The sequence below is a fragment of the Myiozetetes cayanensis genome, unplaced genomic scaffold (assembly GCF_022539395.1).
Source record: "Myiozetetes cayanensis isolate MyiCay16 unplaced genomic scaffold, myiCay2020 scf26, whole genome shotgun sequence".
Taxonomy (NCBI): Eukaryota; Metazoa; Chordata; class Aves; order Passeriformes; family Tyrannidae; genus Myiozetetes; species Myiozetetes cayanensis.
Window position 1 is genome coordinate 1,901,125 of NW_026087477.1, and position 21,639 is coordinate 1,922,763.

Genomic DNA, 21,639 nt, shown 5'->3' on the forward strand with positions numbered 1-21,639 from the left:
GAGTCCCGGCTGGAACACCCGAGCTCAGCATTTCTGCACGGGAAAATAAAGGTCATCTTCTCCCCTCTGCTGAGAAACCTTTAATAAGGGGCAGAGGGACCTGCCTGCAGCCTCTCACCACCCCCCACCCCGGGCCAGGGGCAGCCCGGGGCAATGCCGAGATTTGGGAGGTCATTGGTGAGCGCAGGTTTTAATTTGGGAGGCTTTGGGGGGGATTTAGGGGGCTCAGCCTCACCCCTGTCCCGGGGACCAGGTCACACTCATGGAAACAAAACCCCAGCAGTGACTTTGACTCCTTTCATAACCCAGTTCACCACAGGCACAAAGGGCACAGTGTGTCCCCTCACATGGGGAGGGGGGCACTGGGAGGGTCCCCTGGGGACCTGGGATGGGGCACTTGGGCGGTGTCACCCCTAAATATCACCCAGAGCCCTCCCTTCCTGCCCCAAACTGCTGTGCAGGCCATCCCAGGGATTCTCTGTGCAGCACTTTATGGGATCTCACAGCTCATGCTCCAGCTTTCAGGCAGAAAAGAGGGGAAAACAGTGGGAAAAGGGATAAAATGCCCTGCACGGGATTTTACCACAGGAAGCAGAGTGAGAGCTGAGGAGAGGGCAGATCCACTTGGAGCAATAACTCATGCCAGGCAGGATTTTGGGCTTGACAAGCCCCAGTTGGCCCCTGACAGGGAGAACAGAACCCCTGGCTCTGTCTGGGGTGGAGTAGATGAGGGATAATTTGGGGGTGACTCCCTTCAGCCACAGGGTTCAAATACTGGAGCTCCTTGGTCCGTTTGGATACTTGGATGCACCTTGCCAGGTGAGCTGTGAGCTCCTGGAATTAGGAGAGCTCAAAACTTCTTTATTTTTAAACACCTTTTTTTTTTTTTTTTCAGCCCTCCCCTTCCGAATCGAGCCTCTGGAACGGCCCCATGGATCCAGGACATGGAGCATTAATTAAAAATATGAGTCTTCACAGGCATCAGTGACGAGCCGGTGCAGAGGCAGGAAAGGAGTCGGAGCTGGAATTCCTCTCCATCCCCACCTGGCATCCCGCGGCTTTTCCAGAGGCACATTCCCGGCTCTCCGCTTCTCTGGTTCCGTTCCCCGGTCTCGGTGCGCCCTCCGCTGGGCACAGAAAATGCCGGGAAAGGGGAGAAAAACATCTCGGGACGTTTTGCCGTCGCGTTTCACAGCGCCCACGGGTGCGCAGGTGTCGGTAGGACCCAGAGCCCCCACTCCCGGGAGAGGGGATGCTGCTCCCTGGGGTGATATTGGTACCCGGGGGATGGTGGTGTCCACAGTGTGCTGGTACCAGGGGATGGGGGTACCCAGGGGATGGGGGTACCCAGGGGATGGAGCTTGGAGCACAAAACATGGAGTGATCACACTGCAGACAAACCTCCTCCCTGCAGCTGGGAGCACAGGGTTGCTTCATCTGCCAAACTCAGCAGCCTGAGCCCCAGCCCCTCTGCCAGAGCCACAGGACTTGCGCTTGGGATGTGCCTGATGTTTGCCAGGTGTCCCCTGGGAGCAGCTGTGGAGTTCCCTGGTTACAAGGATGGGGGCAGCAAGATTGATTTTTGTTCTGTCAGAGCAGGCCCAGAGGAGGCCCCGGAGATGTTGCCAGGGCTGGAGCCCCTCTGCTCTGGAGCCAGGCTGGGAGAGCTGGGGGGGTTCCCCTGGAGAAGAGAAGGCTCCAGGGAGACCTGAGAGCCCCTGGCAGGGCCTAAAGGGGCTCCAGGAGAGCTGGAGAGGGACTGGGGACAAGGCATGGAGGGACAGCACACAGGGAATGGCCTCCCACTGCCAGAGGGCGGGGTTAGTTGGGATATTGGGAAGGAATTGCTGCCTGTGAGGGTGGGGAGGCCCTGGCCCAGGTTGGGCAGAGAAGCTGTGGCTGCCCCTGGATCCCTGGAGGTGTCCAAGGCCAGGTTGGAGCAGTGGAAGGTGTCCCTGCCCGTGGCAAGGGGTTGGAATTAGATGAGCTTGAAGGTCCCTTTCAATCCAAACCATTCCCTGAATCAAATCCAGAGTTTCAGTAATGATTTCATTATCAGGACAGAAGCACCCTGCTGGTTTCAGGTGGCACAACCCCTCACACAGATGCTCCAAGAGGACCCACAGAGCTGCTGATACACCCCCAGACACTGGAGGGTGGTCAGACCTCAAGCAAGTATTCAGAGTCCAAAATAACCCTCCTTCATGGCTGCTTTTTATGTGTTTTACCCTGAAGAACCACCTGCATCTCCCACCTGGCTGGTTCCAAGTGGTCCCTGTCCCCCAGCACCCTCCCACCTCCTCCTGCAATAAAGGGCTCCTTGAGCCTTGTGGGAGAGGCTTTCACTGAAAATAAACACAGCAGAGAGGGAAGATGAAACCAAGCAGCAGCACTGGCTGGAGAGGAGGGTTTTATGAGCTTGGCAGGATTAAGTTAACATGGAATTAATGAAACGGCTCCAAGGAGCAGGACTCCAAGAGGGCACAGTGGTGCCTTGTTGGATGAAGTGCTTAACCCAGGATTTGTCCTCCCCCACTCCCAAGAATTCATCCACTTTTAAAGACACAGCAGAAATCCCAGACCAGACAGGAAACTTTTAATGATTGTGGACCCAGGTGGACAGAATCTGAGATACAGGGCTGAGATAGAGGACTGCAGGAAGGGAGCACAGAGGGACACCGGGCATTTCCAGGGCACACAGGGAATGCCCCTGTGCTTCAAAGTGGCTTTCCTGCATCAACACACTCTGCTTTCTAGAAGGGCAAGACTTATACGTGCCTGTGCCTCCTGGAATCTGATGGGGAAACAACAATAAAACCCCACAAATAATCAGAAGGGCAATCCAGGAGGGGCTGAAGGCCCAGACCAAGGTTTGGACCCAGAACCTGCGAACAGGAGCGTGGCACGAACTCAGGGCTGTGTCTTGGCTGTGCTCTGACCAGGTTTGTGTGAGCTGGTGACCCCAGCCAGGCACCCAAAATTCCCATCTCCTCCAAGGCCAGCTCCCTCCCTCTCCTGGTGACTCGTGGATAAAACACTGGGAGGGGCTTTGGTCCATGTCTTAACATTCAAAATTCACACAGAGACAGTCCAAGGACGGTGGGACAGTTTGGACAACCCACTGGTGAGCAGAGGGTAAGGGCTCTGGAGTGACATCCACCACCTCCAGCCCCAGGAATGGCTCTTTGGAGTCTCGCTCAGGCACTCCTGTGGGACAAAGGGACAGATGTGGGGACACTCAGCTCTAACCTTGCTGTTGAGACTTTCTGGGATGGCCAGAAGAGACCTTTTTCTGCCTTGGCATCTCCCTGGCTCACTCCTGTGCAGGTTGAGTTTTAAAGCTCCACGTCCATTCCCTTGGAAAATCCCCCTGTGCTCCCCCAGGCCCAGGAGCTGAGGGATCCCTGCTCCTGCCAGTGGGTCCCCTGCAGGGCTCAGCAGCAGTAACTGCCCCCCAATCCCCACCAAGGCACCAGGAGTATTTATAAGACACCCAGAGGTGCTTCTGAAATCTTCCCAAGACTCAAACCAGGTCACCAACCACACTGGAGACACCCAGGACATGGCTCGGCAGGAAGCAAAGCGGGAAGGCAAAGGGTGGAGGTGACAGGAGCTCAGATGTCATAGAAATCCACGTGGGCTCCGGACTGGAAGGTGTCCTCCTCCAGGAGCTTCACCAGCTTCTGGGCTGACACAGTGCAGTCTATGAGCTTGCTGCTCTCCTGCAGGCTCTGGAAGTACCGACGCATCTCGGGGTCTCCCGTCTCGGTCCGGGCCAGGAGCTGCATGTCCGTGTCCAGAGGACCTGGGGACAGAGCACCAAAACACAAATCACTCGAGCAGACAGGAAAATCCAGGGCTAATTTCCCCTCTGCTCCTGGCTTGGCCACAGGAATCTTTTACCCCCTCCTTCCCCCCTAAAACCAGCAGCAATCCCTGAGCTGCTCTGCTCACCCGGGGCGTAGCTGAGCACACGGACATCGGGCTCCTCCAGTGCCAGCACCTGGAACATCATCTCCCTGGCAGCCTTCCCGCTGCAGTACAGAGCCCAGCTCCTGAAGGGCTTCAGGGCACAGAGGGAGGAGATGTTCACCACGGTCCTGCGGGAGCCAGGCCGCCTCCCGAAGGCCTGCAGGGCCGTGGAGGTGAGGCAGAGCGCAGAGGTGACGTTGAAGGCAAGGTAGGCGTTGATCTCATCCGGGTCGGTGAGGTCCAGGAAGGATTTGGAGACGTCTCCCAGGGAGCCTAGAAATCGTGGAATGGCGTGGGTGGGATGGACCTGAAGCTCATCCAGTTCCACCCCCTGCCACGGCCAGGGACACCTTCTATTAGATGAGGTCGCTCCAAGCCTTGTCCAACCTGGCCTTGGACACTTCCAAAGCCGGACAAATGAGTTAAGAGTTGCAGAGGGGTTCAACAACCCAGCACAGCCCTTTTGCTCCTACATTCCACGAGCAACACAGACCAAAGCGTCTCTGGCAGGGTCCCACAGCAGCCTGAGGAGCTCAGCAAAGCCCAGCTCTGCTTTTGGGTCACCCACTGAACCAGCAGTGACACGGGGCAGGGACCTGGCCTGCCAAAACAAACAGCTCCCAACCTCCAGCCTGGGGTACAACGTCCCCACGGGCCACCCTGTGCCCTCCCGCAGGTCCCTCTTCATGACCAAGCCACCGAAGAAAGACCCAAGTCCTGGAGCACCTTTTCCCTACAGGAACACACCGTCTGATGTACAGGGTGAAAAAGGCACTGTAGGCATTAAAAGTGCAAGGAAGGACGCACAAGGCAGGGCTGGAAGTTGGTCTGAAGGTTTGTATTCGGGGAGCAGAGGGACAAGAGGGCAGCCAGGTGGTCCTGTACCACAGGCAGCAGGGAAAACCTTAAGAGCAACAGGTAAAACCTTAAGAGCAACAGGTAAAACCTTGCGAGCAGCAAAGACCCGGCAGCGACCTGCTCCCCAAATCAACTATTGCAATAAAATGGGGTGAAATCCCCGCTGTTCTTGGGGTTATTTACTCTTTCCGATTACTCGCCGGCACCCAAAGCACCGACCAAGCCGCTGCGCTGCCGCTGCAGAGCCACGGGCGGGCTCTGCGGGGCCGATGCCCGCTGTGCCGGGCCAGGACGGAGGGGACGGACGGGTCGTTACCGGCGTTGTTGACGAGGATCAGGCGGCCGAAGGGCTCTGTGGGCAGCACCTCCCGCAGCGCAGCGATCGCCCTGCGCAGCCCGTCCTCGCAGCCCAGGTCCGCGGTCAGGCTGAGCACCCGCAGCCCGGTGCCCCCGGAGCCCCCGGTGCTCCCGGTGCTCCCGGTGCCCCGCAGCTCGTCCGCCAGCTCCGCCAGCGGCTCGGCCGAGCGCGCCAGCAGCACCAGCAGCGAGCCCGGGCCCAGCCGCGGCGCCAGCAGCCGCGCCAGGCTGCGGCCGAAGCCGCGGGAAGCGCCGGTCACCACGCAGGCGGTGGCGGCCCAGCGCCCGTTCCCGGATCCCGCCGATCCCGCCGATCCCGGCTCCATTCCCGGTGGGCAGCGCGGGGGGCCGTGGGAACGCCCCGGCCCACGTGACCCGCCCCATTCATGGCCCCGCCGCTCTGTGAATGGGGACCCGCCCGCCCGCTCTGATTGGTCGCCGCCGCCGCCTCGCGCCGGCCGGGTGGGCGTGGCCAGGGCGGCGGGCGCCCCCTGCCGGCCGAGGGCGCGGGTGCAGCTTCCCCCTGGGAATGGGATCGGGAATGGGATCGGGAACGGGTCCCGGGGCGTCGGACCTCTCCTGCCCCGCAGCGCCGCCGCCCATGGGCTTTTCTCCAATAATTTTTTTTTTCCAATATATTTTTTCCCAATATATTTTTTCCGATATATTTTTCAATTTTTTTTTAGTCAATTTTTTAACATTTTATGTAAATTTTTTTTTTTCTCCGAGGGCGGATGTAAAGCCTCCCTCCTCCTGCCCCCCTTGTGCCTCCCCAGCACTTCTCAGGACCACACACCAACAAAGCCTTGGCGCACCTTTCCCCTCTGCAATCCCCCTTTTTTGGCGCTCAGCACCGGCTTTTGGTGTAGGAAAAACCGCCCCCCCCCCCCGATCCCAAAAAGTCTTAAAACCTTTTCCTAAAAATAAACATCGTTGTGCAAGAAGGGGCAGACAACTTCCAAAGAGGGGTTTTTGCACGGGGTACCTGTTTTGCATGGAATTATCTGGCAGCCAGGCTTGTTTTCCCAGCTGTTAATTCCTGAGGCCAGATGGCTCCGGCAGGTAACTGGAGCGGGATTTCACTCAATTAAGCCGTCACAGGCTGGGCTGAAACCCTCCAGCGTTCTAATAAAGCATTAAAAATTCATGGCGTGGCAAAAACCCAAGAGTGATATTTGTTTTGCTAAAGCAAATCTTACACATTCGGCGAAATTAAGATCATCAGCAAAAAAAAAAAAAAAGAAAAAAAGAAAAAAAAGACAGCAAATGTGTATTTTTTTCACAAGTAGCTTCTCGATGGCAGAACTTGCTTCAGTGGCTGCCAGTTCCCCCCCTCCCACTTTGGCAGCTCCAATCTCCTGTATCCATCACGCTTTTTGCCCCAGTTCCCAGCCTGGCACCGCACCCCGTCCCACACAGCCCAGTAAGGAGCTGGGCCAACTGGAATTGGGCAGCATTTCTCTGGACTTTCCTTCCAGCAGCTCATTTCTTCCATCTGACCTATTATCAGGCTACACCGAAGGGTGCAGGAGGTGCCTCAACCCTGGAGGTGTCCAAGGCCAGGTTGGAGCCACCTGGGCTGGTGGAAGGTGTCCCTGCCCATGGCAGGGGGTGAGACTGGATGGGCTTCAAGGTCCTTTCCAACCTAAACCAGTCTGGGATTCTAAGCAGGAGTGAGGGTCTGGGAAGCAATATTTTATCTGATAGAACTAAAAATAAAATAAAAAAAATCAGAGGGAGGGAATTGGTGACCAAACGAGCCGGGATCTGGAACTGGAGGGCAGAGCTGCAGAGAAATTATCATGGACTCATGGAATGGTTTGGATTGGAAGGGACCTTGAAGATCATCCAGTTCCACCCCCTGCCATGGGCAGGGACACCTTCCACTAGCCCAGGTTGCTCCAACCTGGCCTTGGACACTTCCAGGGATCCAGGGGCAGCCACAGCTTCTCTGAGCAACCTGTGCCAGGGCCTCCCCACCTTTCTCCTAAACCATGGAATATGCTCCATGTCCCTCATGCCCTGTCACAGGGGTTTCCTCAGCACCATCCTGGTCCCCTCAGGGATTTGTTCCTGCTGCTCAGCTCTGGTGCTGATGTGGACAGAGCCCATGGAACCCCTTCCTGCTGGGACAACACGGGGTAGGCACCTCGTCACCTTCACAAAGATGGAGGCTGATGAAGCTGGATCAGAACACTGAACACCCCAAAATCATCCACACCATAAAATCTGTCAGCATTTGGGTTCAGGCTGTAGTTGAGAGAACCAGCACTAGGTGTCATGGAATCACAGAATCATTAATGTCAGAAAAGCCCTCTGACATCATGGAGTCCAACCTTCCCCAGCACTGCCAAGGCCACCACTGACCCCCGTCCCCAAGTGCCACATCCACAGGGATTTTAAATCCCTCCAGGGATGAGGACTCCACCACTGCTTTGGGCAGCTGTGCCAGGGTTGGTTTGTGTCAATGACACTGAAAATCTGGAGGGATCTGTGGGATCTGAGTCCAGGGATCCCGGGAGGACAGCGAGGGGCTGGGGGCTTCACTCCTGGGCAGTTCAGGGCAGGGAGAGGGAGAGTCATCGGTGCAAAGAAGTGCCAGGGCAGTAAAATTTCTCTTGGCAGTGCTGATTTTAAATATCTACTGGGTGCATTATCAGAATTGCCCAAATCATCCATCATTTGAGAGACCACTATTGGATTTATCTGGAAAAGCCACCTGAGCTGCTTCATTGTGGTGGCCCAGAACCTCTTGGCACTGAGGTGCTGGGAGCGTTTGCAACGCCCTCAGCAGCTTCTGATGGGCACAACAGCACTCCCACAAATCCAGGGGAAGGCAGGAGGCCTTCCAAGAGGGGGGAAAACCCACCCCACACCCTGCCAGGGTGTTGGGAATGCCACGGAGCTGCTGCCACCTTTGGAGAGGAAGCTCTGAAAATTCCTTTGGCAAAGGACCAATCACAAGGGCTTTGGGAAGAGCCCCGGGCATTTCCCACCCAGAAAGGGCAGGGCTGGAAGCCACGCAAGGTGGCCCGGGCTGTTGCCACCGTTGCCATGGCTACCCACGGGCAGCGGGAAGGGAGGACCGCGGTTTCCCTGCCGAGCTCTGTTGTTGTTTCAGCCGCCCAAAGGCCACCCCGGCTGTGGGATCTCCTCGTGTTCAGCAGCTCATCGTGTGACCTCCTGAGGACAGGGTGGCTCGGGTGGCAGCGGATCCCTGCTCCATCCAGCAGGACTGCCATCCAGCTGGGTTGTGTGGCAAGCAGGGATAAGGAGGATGGGCTGAGTGGCACAGCAGGAATTCCGCTCCTGCAGCTGTCTGGGATGGGAAGTGGAGTGAGCATTGAGGAAATCTCTCCAGATTTTGGGAGTGACTCCCTCCTCCTCACAAATTGTGGCCCTTCTTCTGCCACCATGCAGCCCCAAGCACAGGATTCCCAGATGGAGCAGCTCTGAGCCTCGGGTGGGCATCCATCAGGTCTTCAAATCCTGCCTTGGTGAAATTGAGCCACATTACTGTGGGTTTTGGTGGGACTTTAGAAACCCCAGTACAACTTGCCGAAAGATCTTCACCCCAAAATTGCCACCAGAGGTCCCCAAAACGTATTCAGTTAGAGGAGAAACTTAGATCTGAAAAGTCCTCCTCAAAGGCTGAAGCCAGAGCTCCATGGCTGGAGTTCATCTTGACACTGTTTCAGTCTGTCTGAGCTATTAATTTCAGGTATTCAGATGAAAAGCTGAAATAAAATGGATGTGAAAACAAGAGTCATGATTAAAAGCATCCAGGTATGTCCCAGTCAGGGATTTAGGGAACAGCACAATAATATTAGAGAGGTTTAAAAATTTATGTCGGTGCCGAAAAGTAAAGCTGCGCAGGATTTTAAGTACAGAGCCTAATGGCTGGAAAATGAGGATTTACCCTCCATAAATACCTTGTGGAAGGCTGGATTATATTGTGGTTGTGGATGTGTGTGGAGGAATGTTTGTAGGAGCAATAAACCACGGGGAGCCAGGTCTAGGCGAGGGCACCTGCCCGGGAGCAGCAGCACCAGGCTGCAATCCCTATAAATCACCATCCGGAGCCTCTGGCAATCCAGACCGGCTGCTGCCACTGCTGTGGGTGGCATCAGAGTGTGTGGGATGGTGACAACCAGCTCAGAGGGAGCCGTGGCCCTTCTCCGAGGTGGCATCTGCTGACAGCGCTTCTCCCACCCTCCAGAAAGCGGGAGCAGCTCCCCGTGGTTCCTCACTTCTTCTGCCTCTCCATCCCTGCTCCAGCCCTCTCCCCTTCCCATGAAAAGGGCAGCCAAGCCGTGAGCTTTCCCCCTGGAAAGGGCAAGGTTGCATTTCACGGGCACAGGGCGGGTGCTTTCATTTGGCACCGCTCGGCAAAAATGGGGAAGGCAGTGGAGAGAGGGGGATAAATGAGATGCAGGCACCTCTCCGGGCAGCAGGGGTGTGCTTATCCCCTGGGATTGGAGTGGAGGGGGATAAAGGTCAGCCTTTGAGAAGGAAGCCAGGCTGCTGCACGCCCAGAGCAAACAGGATCAGTGACTCGTGGGCTTAGTCAGCACCCGGGGCGTTGTTACTGCTTTGGAAATCCCACGTGGTTTTCCTGGTCCAGGAAACGCAAGGGGAGGAGGAAGCTGAGAGTGCCCAGGCTGTGGGCAGAGGGTTTGGTGAAGGCAGGAGGGAGAGCAGGAGGACACTGTGGGGGCAACCCCAGGACTCCAGCCCACATTCCAAAAGAAGGGATGTGCCCAGAGAAGCTGCTTGAGGTCCCTGCAGGAGGCTGGTCAGGAGGTGTTGAAAATGGATGGAAAGCACCAAATGAGAACCCAAAATAAACACGACCTGTAAGAGTTCGTTCAGGGTTAAAAAAACCAAACAAACAAACAAACGCACACAAAAAACAAAACAAAAAGGAAAGAAATTCTGATAACGGTGATTCGGGACAACTGGTTCAGAATTTGGGAAGAACCCAAATCTGTAATTTGTAGACAGTGATGATGACTTTTCGTTTCAGCAGTGATGAAACAACTGAGCAGTCACAGACAGAGGCAGATCCTTGAGCCAGCAGGGAACCTGCACAAGAGGCTATGGAAAGGCTCCTCCAGATTCCTGACCTGTTAAACTGATTTTTTAAGAAGTTTTGGAACACTAAGGAACTTCTGGAAGCCTGGAAAACACTGAGAGGTCAGTAATTAAAAGGGAGAGTTTTTAAAGCACTATCAGGCTGTTGTCAATTCCACTAAACCCAATTACATGGAACTTCATTAGTAGGAAATTAAGGGAACATAAAAGAGTTAACGTCAGCCAGATGGGCTTAAGGAAAATAGGATCTGTCAGGCAAACTCTGTGTCATTTTTCAAGGAGATTATGAGCTGGGAACAGGCATCTTTGATGCATTTGTGTTGGTCCTGCATGATGATTTGATTAATAAATCAGAACAATACACATTCAGCTTGTTTGTGTCAGTGACTGGTAAGAATAAATAAACTTCTTGCGGACAGGCTTTCAAATGGTACAAAGTTTGTGTGGCAGCAAATAACAAGGACAAATCCCGGGCTGCTCCCGAAGGCAGATGCAAGCCATGAATATTCATGTGAAGGTGACCAAATCCCACGTGTCCAGGGACAAAGAATGGAGCTTTTCTTACAGAACGGAAAATTTTATCCCCGGTGGCAGCGACGGGAATTGAAGGTGAGGGTGGGGAATCAGCTGAACATCAGGCTCAGGGTGACCCTGAGGCCAGCGGGGCTCGAAATGGTGCTCACACAACAGGGAGGAGGAGCAGATGGGTGATAATCACCTTGTGCTTTGTTTGGCTGAGTTACTTGATTTCTGCTCCTTGATAACAACATCCTCGGCTGATCCCCATCCCGGGCTGATCCCCCAGCGTGGGCAGCAGGACAGGGGGGGATTCTGCCCCTCTGCCCCCTCAGTGGGACCCCCCTGCAGAGCTGCCCCAGCCCTGGGAACAACAGCACAAGGACGTGGAGCTGCTGCAGAGAGTCCAGAGGAGGCCCCGGAGATGCTGCCAGGGCTGGAGCCCCTCTGCTCTGGAGCCAGGCTGGGAGAGCTGGGGGGGTTCCCCTGGAGAAGAGAAGGCTCCAGGGAGACCTGAGAGCCCCTGGCAGGGCCTAAAGGGGCTTATAAAAAAAAGGGAGACTGACTTTTTTACACAAGCAGATAGCGATGGGACAAAGGGGAATGATTTAAAACTAAAAAGAGAGATTTAGATTAGAGGTTTAAAAAGAAATTCTTTACTGGAAGGGTAGGGAGGCCCTGGCACAGGTTGGGCAGAGAAGCTGTGGCTGCCCCTGGATCCCTGGAGGTATCCAAGGCCAGGTTGGAACAACTGGGGTAGTGGAAGGTGTCCCTGCCCATGGCAGGGGGTGGAATGAGATGATCTTTAAGTTCCCTTCCAAGCCAAACCATCCAATGATTCCATGATTGATTATAAATTCCCACCTCTGTTCTCAACCCCCTTTTATCATAACCCAGTGGACTGAGCAGCATCCTCACCCCAGAGAAAACCAGACCTCGTTTCAGAGGTCTTTATTTGTGGTAACACCGTTCCCTCATGGAGCACTCAGGATTGACCCTGGCATTGGTGTCATCCACAGCAGTTCTCATCCTGTAATTAAACCCATTAAGGATCGTTGCCAGCCACTCACTCTTGGACCACTGGTGTTTAATCCTGTTTAACAATCTCAGCTGAGACAGAGCAATAGTTACCGCTGACTTCAGGAATATTGGCTCAGGCCCCTGCAGCACCAGCCCCACTAATTTGAAGGATAACAATAATCCTCTTAGCTGTGAACAGTGGTGGATGGTGGGATCCCCAGATTCGGCACTGGAGCTGGGTTTGTATCACGCACCGAGCATTCTCAGAGCCACAGGCAGCTCATCCCAGCGGTCTGAACCCCAGAGCAGTTTAAATCAGCGATGATCTGCTCCTCAGCAGCCATCAGGGTGACGCCTTAAGGATTGCCCTTGTTTTGCCACGAAGGATTGCTGGGAGCTCCAGCCTTCTCCGGGGATGTCCCAGCTCGCCTCTGCTCAGCAGCCGGAGGAGGCTGTGCTGTGCTTCCCCACGATCCAACTGCTGATCCAACCCCCGGGTCGGGATTCCCCCGCTATTCCCATCCCCTTGCCTTCTCCTGCTGTCGTGTGTCTTTGCCTCTCTTGGTCCTCGGAAAGCTCCTACCAGATCTCCATGGCGACAGCCATCGGATTTCCTCGTGGTGTCAACACATCCAGGACGTCATCCAGCTGGTCTCGCACGGCACCGGGTTTGGGAACCACAGGCACGATGGGCTGGGGAATTCCGTGTGGGCTCATCAAACTGGAGCACAAGTCTGATGAGGAGCAGCTGAGGGAGCTGGGGGGGGCCCAGCCTGGAGAAAAGGAGGCTCAGGGGGGACCTTCTGGCTCTGCAACTCCCTGACAGGAGGGGGGAGCTGGGGGGGAACGGGCTCTGTTCCCAGGGAACAGGGACAGGAGGAGAGGAAATGGCCTCAAGCTGTGCCAGGGAAGGTTTAAGTTGGATATTGGGGAAAATATCATCACCCAAAGGGTTGTCCAGCCCTGGCACAGCTGCCCAGGGCAGTGGTGGATCCCCATACCTGGAGGGATTTAAAATCCCTGTGGATGTGGTACCTGGGGACATGGGACAGCGGTGGCCTTGGCAGTGCTTGGGGGAATGCTTGGACTTGATGATCTGACAGGTCTTTTCCCACTGTAAACAATTCTTAATGATTCTAAGTTTTCACCAAGCTCTCCTGGCCACTCCTGTGTTGTTCCAGTCACGGTGCTCCATTTAGGGAAGTTATTTTACCCCTTTCTCATTTAATTAAGTGACAATACAGGCGTCTCTGCCTTTGTCAGAGAGGTTGGAATGAGATAATCTTTAAGGTTCCTTCCCACCCGAACCATTCCATGATTCCATGTTATTCAGCCCAGCACTGTCCAACCCTCACAAGCAGCAGTGAGGGAGGCCCGGGGGGTGCTCATACAATCCGGGTAGATTATTTATATCTCAGAAGAAGAAACAACAAAAGCAAATGCAGAAACCCACGGTGGCAACCACAGCCTGGGCTTGATCCTGCTCCTCATCCCACCGTGCCCCTGGCAGAGTGTGGGATTCCCATGCAAGGACAGCTCTGCTGTACCTGATAACGTGGTTGGGAACAGGACCTTCCAGCGCCGTTTTCATGGTACAAGTTGACAACAACAACCACCAGCTGCCTCCAAAGGAAGGATTTGCGCTGAGAGGGCTAGCCTTGAACGGTGAGGAGACCTTGATATCCCAGCATGTTTCTGCAGGATAATGGTGTTTTTCAGGGAAAGCTCTGCTGTGTCCTTGGGTCACTCAGCTCGGGGGGAAGGGGGGGATGGTTCAGGATCAAGCTCAAAGGTGGTTTGGTGTCAGCAGGAGCTTCCTTTGGGAGCGCAGTCAGTGGCACCTTTTTAAGGTGGGAGTGATATCGTTTACAGGGCTGAGGGACAGGATGGGCGTCACCACCACGGGGCTGTGTCTCCCCAGGAGGGAGGGGATCATGGGGTCCCTTTCATGGGGCTGTATCACCCCAAGAGGGAGGGGATAACGGGGTCCCTTCCATGGGGCTGTGTCCCCAAGAGGGAGGGGATCACGGAGAGCCTTCCACTGGACCGTGTGCCCTGATGATGGATGTCGTGACCAGGGGGCTGTCCTCCCATGAGGGAGGGGATCATGGGGTCCCTTCCATGGGGCTGTGTACCCCACAAGAGGGAGAGGGATCACGGGGTCCCTTCCATGGGACCATGTGCCCTGATGATGGATGTCATGACCACGGGGCTGTGTTCCCCAAGAGGGAGGGGATCATGGGGTCCCGGGGTCCCTTCCATGGGGCTGTGTCCCCCAAGAGGGAGGGGATCATGGGGTCCCTTTCATGGGGCTGTGTGCCCTGATGATGGATGTCATGACCACGGGGCTGTGTCCCCCAGGAGAGAGGGGATCATGGGGTCCCTTCCACGGGACCATGTGCCCTGATGATGGATGTCATGACCACGGGGCTGTGTCCCCACCAAGAGGGAGGGGATCACGGGGTCCCGGGGTCCCTTCCATGGGGCTGTGTCCCCCAAGAGGGAGGGGATCACGGGGTCCCTTCCGTGGGACCATGTGCCCTGATGATGGATGTCATGACCACGGGGCTGTGTCCCCCCCAAGAGGGAGGGATCACGGGTTGCCTTCCACGGGACCGTGTGCCCCGGAGATGGACGCGTGTCACCACCGCGGGGCTGCGACTCATCGCGGGGCGTTCTGACATCGCCCCGGCTGTGCCCCGGCCGCGGTGCCCGCTCGGCGGTGCCACCGCCGCCTCGCCCCTTCCCTGCTGCCCATCCTGCCTCCCTCCCTCCCTGCTGCCGCTGCCCCGGAGCGCCGGCGCGGCCCGGCCCCGCTGTCCCGCACTACATTTCCCGGCGTGCCGGGCGCGGCGGGGCCGGAGCGGGGCTGGGGCTGGAGCGGCCCCGGCGCTGCCGCCGCCGCCGCCGCCCGGAGCGGGGAGGGCCGGGCCGGGCAGGGCAGGGCAGGGCAGGGCAGGTGGAGCGGCCCCGATGGAGCGGGGGAAGATGGCGGAGCTGGAGAGCCTGGAGACGGCGGCGGAGCACGAGCGGATCCTGCGGGAGATCGAGAGCACGGACACGGCCTGCATCGGCCCCACGCTCAGGTGCGCGACCCTGCCCGGGATGCCGCGGGGGCACGGCCGGGGGATGGGGATGGGGATGGGGGGTGGTTCACAGCGGTCCCCGCGGTGCCCCCCGAGCCCCTCCGGGGCGCGTCCCACCCCTGCGCCCCTCGGGCAAGGACGGGCTTCCTGCGGGCATCTGTCAGAGTCATCCCGCTGGGGGTTTTACATCCCTCTCGGTCAGTTTTCCGTGGGGTTTCGCCCGAGCCGTGGTCGATCGTGGGCGCCGCGGGGGGACGGGGCGCGATCACCGTCCCGGCCGAGACAGGAGTTGATGCCTCTTGTTTGCCTAATGGATCCTTTGTTCTGCTGTTAAGCACCTTCTCCCCGGCGGTTCTCGCAGAATCCTCGGGCTGGGAGAGCCCGTGGCTTCGCCTGCGGGAGATGCGGAGCTCCCCCGGTGCCCGGGCAGCGCAGATGGACGTGGCTCCTGCCCAGGAGTGCTGCCCATCATTCCCTTTGCCAGCAGCTCCTTCCCATCGCCCCGGCTCTGGCGTTTCACCCCTTTAGGTGTGTGTTTGTGGTGCGGGGTCGGTTTTGTGCCAGTGGCTTGTGCTGTGTTGTTAATCTAAAAGATGTGGCAGCTGGCTGTGTAACCCATCACTCGATTTCTTTAAAAATATGGTATTTTAGGTGAATTATGCACATCTAAGACCTGTTCCTTTTAGCTGGACCACATTAGCATTGCCGTCCTGAGATGCTGAGATAACTCATCCCTCCTTCCCCCTGTCGAAATCAACACAGAAGTTCTCCAGAGAACTTTGTGTCAACCCAGAATGTTTGCCGAGCACAGGTGCGCGTGTTTTATCCTCTGGAATATCGACGGTACAAAAGGATGGAGGATATTTCTGTCTCGGTGTAACCACGTTGCTCAGGTGGGGGAAGGTGGAGGGGTGTTACCAGGGTCGCTCAGCTGCAAAATGGTTAAGCAATTGTGTTAAATTCAGTGCTAAGTGTGGTGCTTGCCGTGAAAGGAACGAGGTGCTGCCCTGGGTTTCACCTTCCCCCTTCCAACCGCTCCGCGCCTACACAGGTGCTTTCAATGTTGGAATCACGGCACCAGGTGGGAGTGTTTGGGGACAATCAGGGCTGGAGCCGCCCGTCCCACCCCCCTCTGCAATGGCCCTTTGTTTCTTAAGGTTTACAAAGTCACGGTTTTAAATGGCTTGAGTGGCCGCCTTTCAAAAGAAACGGTTTTAAGGCTGTGTGACTTGCAGTGGTGCTGCAGTGCTGGCACAGGATGAAGATGGGAAAGCTTTTTAATTTGTGGAGCGGTGGAGCGCCGGATTTACCTCAGACTTGCCCGCTTCTTCATTTCTGTGACTTCTTGCAGTTTTCTTCTTGAAGTTCTCCATGAAACGTTTCGAGGTAAACTGAACAGTAGGAGATGCTGAGAATTAGATTTATTAACAAAACTGAAAAAACTGGTTTGAATGTGTGGGAACTGCCAGAATGAAGAGTGTGGGTGTTTTTTGGTTTTTTTTTTTTTTCCATTTAAGAGGACTAAGTGCAGTTGATCTTGTTTCTCAGTATTAAGGTTAGATGATGAGTTGGGTTTAATGTTGATCTTTGCATACCCACAGGAGAAACATTAATAAGTGTCTGGGCAGAGAAAGGTTTGGGCTTTGCTTGCATTAACTTCTGGAGCGTGGTGATATTTCATTAGGAATATTATTAATGATATAATCATAAGCTCTACCTGCTCCAAGGATTTTTAGAGTTGAAACTTTACCAGCTCAGGGCAAACACGGTGTGCTGGAGAGTCTGGAAAAGACGATGGTGGAAACTTTGAAGGGGAGAAAAAAAAAAAAAAGGTGACTCATTTCTTGTAGGCATCATGGAAGAAATGTGTCTCCAGGAGCCGGGCTGGCTTCCCTTCTAGGAACAGCCTTCCCCAAGCGCAGCTCAGGGCTAGGCTGCTCTGCCAGGACTTGTTCGCAGAGCTGTGCTTTTATCACTTTCTGACTGGGCAGAGCGAGATATTCCGGGTGCAGCCGCTCCGTGGTGTCCCGGGTTGCCATCGCGGGAGGGGGGATTGGAGGGGTTAAGAGATGGAGCGGAAGGTCCAGCTAATTCATCTGTCTGGGTGGGTTTGTGTCCCACCCAGCAGGGAGAGAGTTTTGTGTTTAGAAAAATAGCAAGTGTAGTAACTCTTGCCCTGGGGCAGGGGAAGGATGAGATTCCTCCTTCCTTGAAGTCCCTTCCAGCCCTGTTTTTGTGCTCAGTTCTGGCCGGGATTCTGGGAGTCGGTGGCATGGGCCGGAACTCCATTGTGCCGGCGCTGTGCAGATGTGGGGCCGAGCCTGCCCCTCCTCGGGGACAGGCTCTGTTTCCTAAATAAATACATAAACTGCCCCGGTGTGTGTGTGATGAGCTGGGCCAGTCCCATCTCTGGCTCTGGGGCCATCCAGGTCTCTTCTCCCCGGTTTTTCCTGGCAGGGACTGTCGTGTTTGAAGGACCCCGAGCGCCTTCAGTGAGGCTGTGGGGATCCCCTCGAGCCCATGATGCTCCTGGAATCAAAATAATCCACTTCAGGATGTCTTTCCTGCTATTCAGCCTCTACTAATTATACCCATTGCTCCTAATTCCACTTCCTTCTGCTGTACTAATTCCTCTTTTTTCTTCCCTGCTGGTGTTACACTTGATTTTGTGGAGTATTTTTGGATCTCCTCTCTGTGTGGGTTTTGAAGAATCGCTTAATTCTGCAGGATCAGAAAGGGGAAGAGAAACCCTTTCTAGGTTAAAGCCACCTCTTGGCTAAGCTGTGACACCTGAGTGCTCTAATTTATATTACACTTAGTTGAAGTTTGTTGCTCTTTAGTGAATATTGTGTCCATTTCAGCTGTGTTTATTTGTTAGTTTTGTTTTTGTTTGGTTTTTATTAATTTTTTTTTTATTTTATAATTATTTTATTTGGGTTTTTTTTTGAGTGATAGGAAACTAGTGGTGGCCTGTAATATTCCAGCTCTGGTCACTGGGAGTGAGGATGGATAACAGGGAGGTTTTCTTGTGTCACACACCGTAAACGTGGGCTCTATAACTTCACCCCCTTTCCCTGTGCTCAGCCAAGGGTGAGTCCTTGTGATTATCTGAATTGCAAATCATTTTTACAGCAGTTCTTGGTCCCAGCCTGAGGATGTTTTGCTGTCCTTTCCTTCCCCGTGCTCCTCTGCAGTGTCCTTTAACACCTGGTGTCACCTCATGCTTCAGATACAGCCTGGGATTAAGTCACTGCTTAATCTTCCTTTTGGTTAAACAGCTTGAGCTCTGCAAGTCTGTCACTCTTGAAAAACCCTTTTCCTGCTCTCGAGCTGCGTTTGCAGCTTTTTGAAGGATTTTTAAACAGCACTTGATAACGTTCAAGGAATTTTTAAACAGCGTTTGATAAATTAAAGCAGCCCTGGCTGCCCACACAGGTGTAGCTGCAGTGTTCTTGCTGTCTCCTCGCCACTTTAGATGCACATAAAATTATATCACCGCTGTAAGAATCTCCCACTTGTACCCTGGGAGGTTGGAGCAGGTCTTCTTCCTCAGTGTTAGAGCAGGAGTTGTCCCTGCATGCAGAGTTATTTCCTTGGGAGCTCAGGTGTCCACAGCTGTGGCCGATGCTCCCCATCACTGAACCTCCACTCTTGGTTCTCCTGCACTGCAAAGTTGGTGGGGAGGATGGAGATTTCCGAGGAATCGTTCTCTGCTTGATTTCCCGGCTCGTTACTCTGCCAGCTTTTGTGTCGTCTGCAAATTGTATCATCGGTCTTTTTGTTTCCTTCTGGATGTATATATTTGCTTCCTAGGTCGTTCCTCAGCGCCTGAGGTTTTATCAGGCATGTTGGGACTGGTACATAGCAGTGCCCTGCTGGAAACCTGAGAGATGTTCTATCTCAGACAACAATTAATCACCCGGTCTGGGCTTTTATGCAGAACTAGAGCAGATATGAAACTCCCATTAAATGTAATCATGTGTGTTCAGAGAGATTACAGGGCTGTTTAACCCAAGAAAAATGGAGCGAAGCATCAGATTGGGTCGTGTTTCTACTAAGCAGCTCCTGACTGGGATTAAAGCAGGACTGTAATTAAGATGTGTTCCCTAAATCCTTGATCAACTCCTTCCATGCCAGTGTCTGGGATTAGTGTTGCTCTGGGTGTACCTGCCTGATCCATTTACTGCACTGGCACCGTGCCGTGGCCGTTCCCTGCCATCTCCTCCCCGTGCCCAGGTTTGTCTGGAACTGTGGAGCCAAAGGTCCTCACTGCCTGGGTTTTTTTTTTTTTTTTAGGGTTAGGAATCTTGTGTCTTGAATGCTTGCAGGTCGTGGAATCACGGAATGGTTTGAGTTGGAAGGGAACTTAAAGCCCATCTCGTTCCAACCCCCTGCCATGGGCAGGGACACCTTCCATTAGTCCAGGTTGCTCCAACCTGGCCTTGGGATGCTTCCAGAGATCCAGGGGCAGCCACAGCTTCTCTGGCCAACCTGTACCAGGGCCTCCCCACCCTCCCAGTAAAGAATTTCTTCCAAAATGTTCTCATGTTGGACTACTAGATATAATTAACCTCACTTCCCACAGGGACATCACCTCAGGTCCTTGGTGGGACCCTCGGGCTCTGACTCTCTGTGTGCTGAGCCCCCTGAGCTGGGTCTGTGGGAGCCAGAGGTGCTGATCCTGCTGGCATTGCTTGGTGCCACCTTGGATCCAGGCTGGAGCAACATGACAGTGCAAACAGCAGCATCTTGGCTCAGGTCCTGACTCCTGAGCTGGGACTGGGGGATGTTCTCTGGTTTATTTTCCCCTGTAGCTTCACATGGAGCTGAGCTGGAACTAGGACTGTTCCTGTGTCATTCGGGCTTCTGGTGCTGACCTTGGAAAGCTGAGGCTTGGCTCTTAGACATAAACTTAAGGATGGAGTCCAGCAAGTGCTGGGGCTCTTGCTTAGCCCCTCTGAGCTCCCCAGCGTGTCCTGAGCTGGAAGTTGAGACATTGCTACACATCCTGTGGTAAACTCGGTTGGAAAATGGATCTGGATGGAAAAATAACCCAGCTACAGAAGGTTTTGCTGTGTGGTAGCACAAATGCTGTTTCCAGCCCAGGGAGGAGGTTGTGTGGGGATGGGAATGAGGGACTTGGTGGAGGCAAAAGTGAGGATGGAGTTTTGCTGGATTTCCAAAAGCTCAGTGAGTTTGTCCAGGCAGACATGAACCTGCTGTGTCATTCCTGATCCATAGGCATGGACACTGATGTGGGCTGGTCAGGCTGCCTGGGGTTGTGTCCCTTTTCCCACCTTTTGTGAGGGTTTTTTTTTTTTTTCAGCTGGATCTGCTCACCCCCACTGCATCTTGGGCTCATTTTGTGGCTTCCTGCTGTCTAGACCGGCATGAGGCATTTGGTGGCAGGGAGCTGGTCATCCCTGAGCTCGGATGTGTCCTTCTTCCTTGCAATTCCCTCACCTGGTGGAAGACTGGTTTAGTTGGTTGGGGAGTGTAACTGGTTCGTGGTGGGCTGGATGAGCACGGAAACCACGGCAGGGTCTGGAGCATCACTTTGAGTCTCCTGGGGGCTGAGGATGAAGGGTGGCCAAGCTGGTCCCAGTCTTTGTTGCAGTGGGTGAGATGAGGATAACGGTCTGTGCTGCAGATGTGAAGTGAGCAGTAATGACAGGCCTCTGGCTTAACAGCTTCCCTGTTGATATTTTGGAGTGGGAGAGCAGTGGTGGCACTGCCTGTACTGCTGGTAGGGGCTGTGGTGCTGTGCTTTATCCTTCAGCTGAGCCTGCTTTGGGTAGGAGAGAGAGGAAGGAGACCCTGCATCAGCCTTGGCATGAAAAGGATCTCCTCTTCCACGTGCTAAGAAGTGTCTCCTCAGGGCCCCAGCACAGCGAGAATTGAAGAGCAGCTGAAAATCAGACACATTATCTCTAAAAGCCCCCTGAGGCCAAAGACTGTGAGAACTTAACAGGTGACAGAGTTCAAACTAGCCTGGGTTTGTCCTGACTTTGCATCCCTCAGCTGTGCCACACTTTGCCTTGGCTCCACAAATCCCATCCCTGCCAGTCCCATCCCGTATTTTATGTGCAGTAATTGGTGAAATACCAACTCCCAGCAAAGAAGGCGTCTAGACACTGAGTGCTGGCCACAGAACTTGCTCAGGAAGCTGCTTGTAACAACTGTAAATTGTCTGCTAATAAAAACCTCCCAGGATCTTTTGAAGCATCTTTCAGCCCATTTTCCTGCCACCCAGACTGGGAATCTGCAATCTCCTGAAAATGAGCCTGGGCCTCTGTTCATATGCACATAATTAAGTGTCTTTTAAAAGACAGTTCTGCTTGAATTATATTAACATTCCCTTCTGGTCAGGCTGATGCTGTTCAGCTCCAAGTTGGTTTTTTTTTTGTTGTTGTTTCGGAGGAAAAAGTACCAGGAATTTCTCCTGTGAAATGATCGGATATCAGCATTTACAATCCAGAATGGCTTAATGTGTGGAGCATCAGCACCTCTGCCTGAGGGTGTGATATACTTAATTATCCCAGGTTTTATGGATAATTTCTCCTTCCCAGTGCTGAGCTTCTGCAAATAACTTGGAGATGGTGAATCCTCACAATTCCCCTATCCCCTTTAATTTCAGTGCTGCTGCAACCTGAAGGGAACAGCTTGCACTGCTCAATTATTTATACCTTGTATTAGCCTGGGCTGTCTCACAGAAGTACATTCCTTTCTGGAATTT

General features: G+C 54.3%; 2 protein-coding genes across 5 annotated transcripts in view; one reads left to right on the top strand and one right to left on the bottom strand.

Annotated features, from left to right (window-relative positions):
- Positions 1-2,574: 2,574 nt before the first annotated feature.
- SPR (sepiapterin reductase) lies at positions 2,575-5,513 on the bottom strand. The gene is made up of 3 exons (XM_050321079.1): positions 5,147-5,513; positions 3,955-4,245; positions 2,575-3,805 (listed from the first exon to the last, which is right to left on the bottom strand). The coding sequence occupies exons 1-3, from the start codon at positions 5,511-5,513 to the stop codon at positions 3,615-3,617; spliced, it is 849 nt and encodes a 282-aa protein (XP_050177036.1). The 3' UTR covers positions 2,575-3,614.
- Positions 5,514-14,735: 9,222 nt separating this feature from the next.
- The window catches only part of EXOC6B (exocyst complex component 6B), a 285,301-nt gene continuing 278,397 nt past the window's right edge, over positions 14,736-21,639 (top strand). The window contains exon 1 of one of the 4 annotated variants that reach the window (XM_050321037.1): positions 14,736-14,903. In XM_050321037.1, coding sequence (XP_050176994.1) covers positions 14,791-14,903 — 113 coding nt within the window. In that variant the 5' untranslated portion in view covers positions 14,736-14,790. The remainder of the gene's footprint in view (positions 14,904-21,639) is intronic. The other 3 variants (XM_050321038.1, XM_050321039.1, XM_050321040.1) reach the window with 3 other exon arrangements.

Bases quoted from the DNA above. Each gene is read 5' to 3' on its own strand.
- SPR (XM_050321079.1), bottom strand. From the start codon at position 5,513: ATGGAGCCGGGATCGGCGGGATCGGCGGGATCCGGGAACGGGCGCTGG. The intron at 4,246-5,146 runs GTAACGACCCGT...CACGATTTCTAG, and splicing joins GATCCTCGTCAACAACGCCG to GCTCCCTGGGAGACGTCTCC. The intron at 3,806-3,954 runs GTGAGCAGAGCA...CTCTGTCCCCAG, and splicing joins TGTGCTCAGCTACGCCCCGG to GTCCTCTGGACACGGACATG.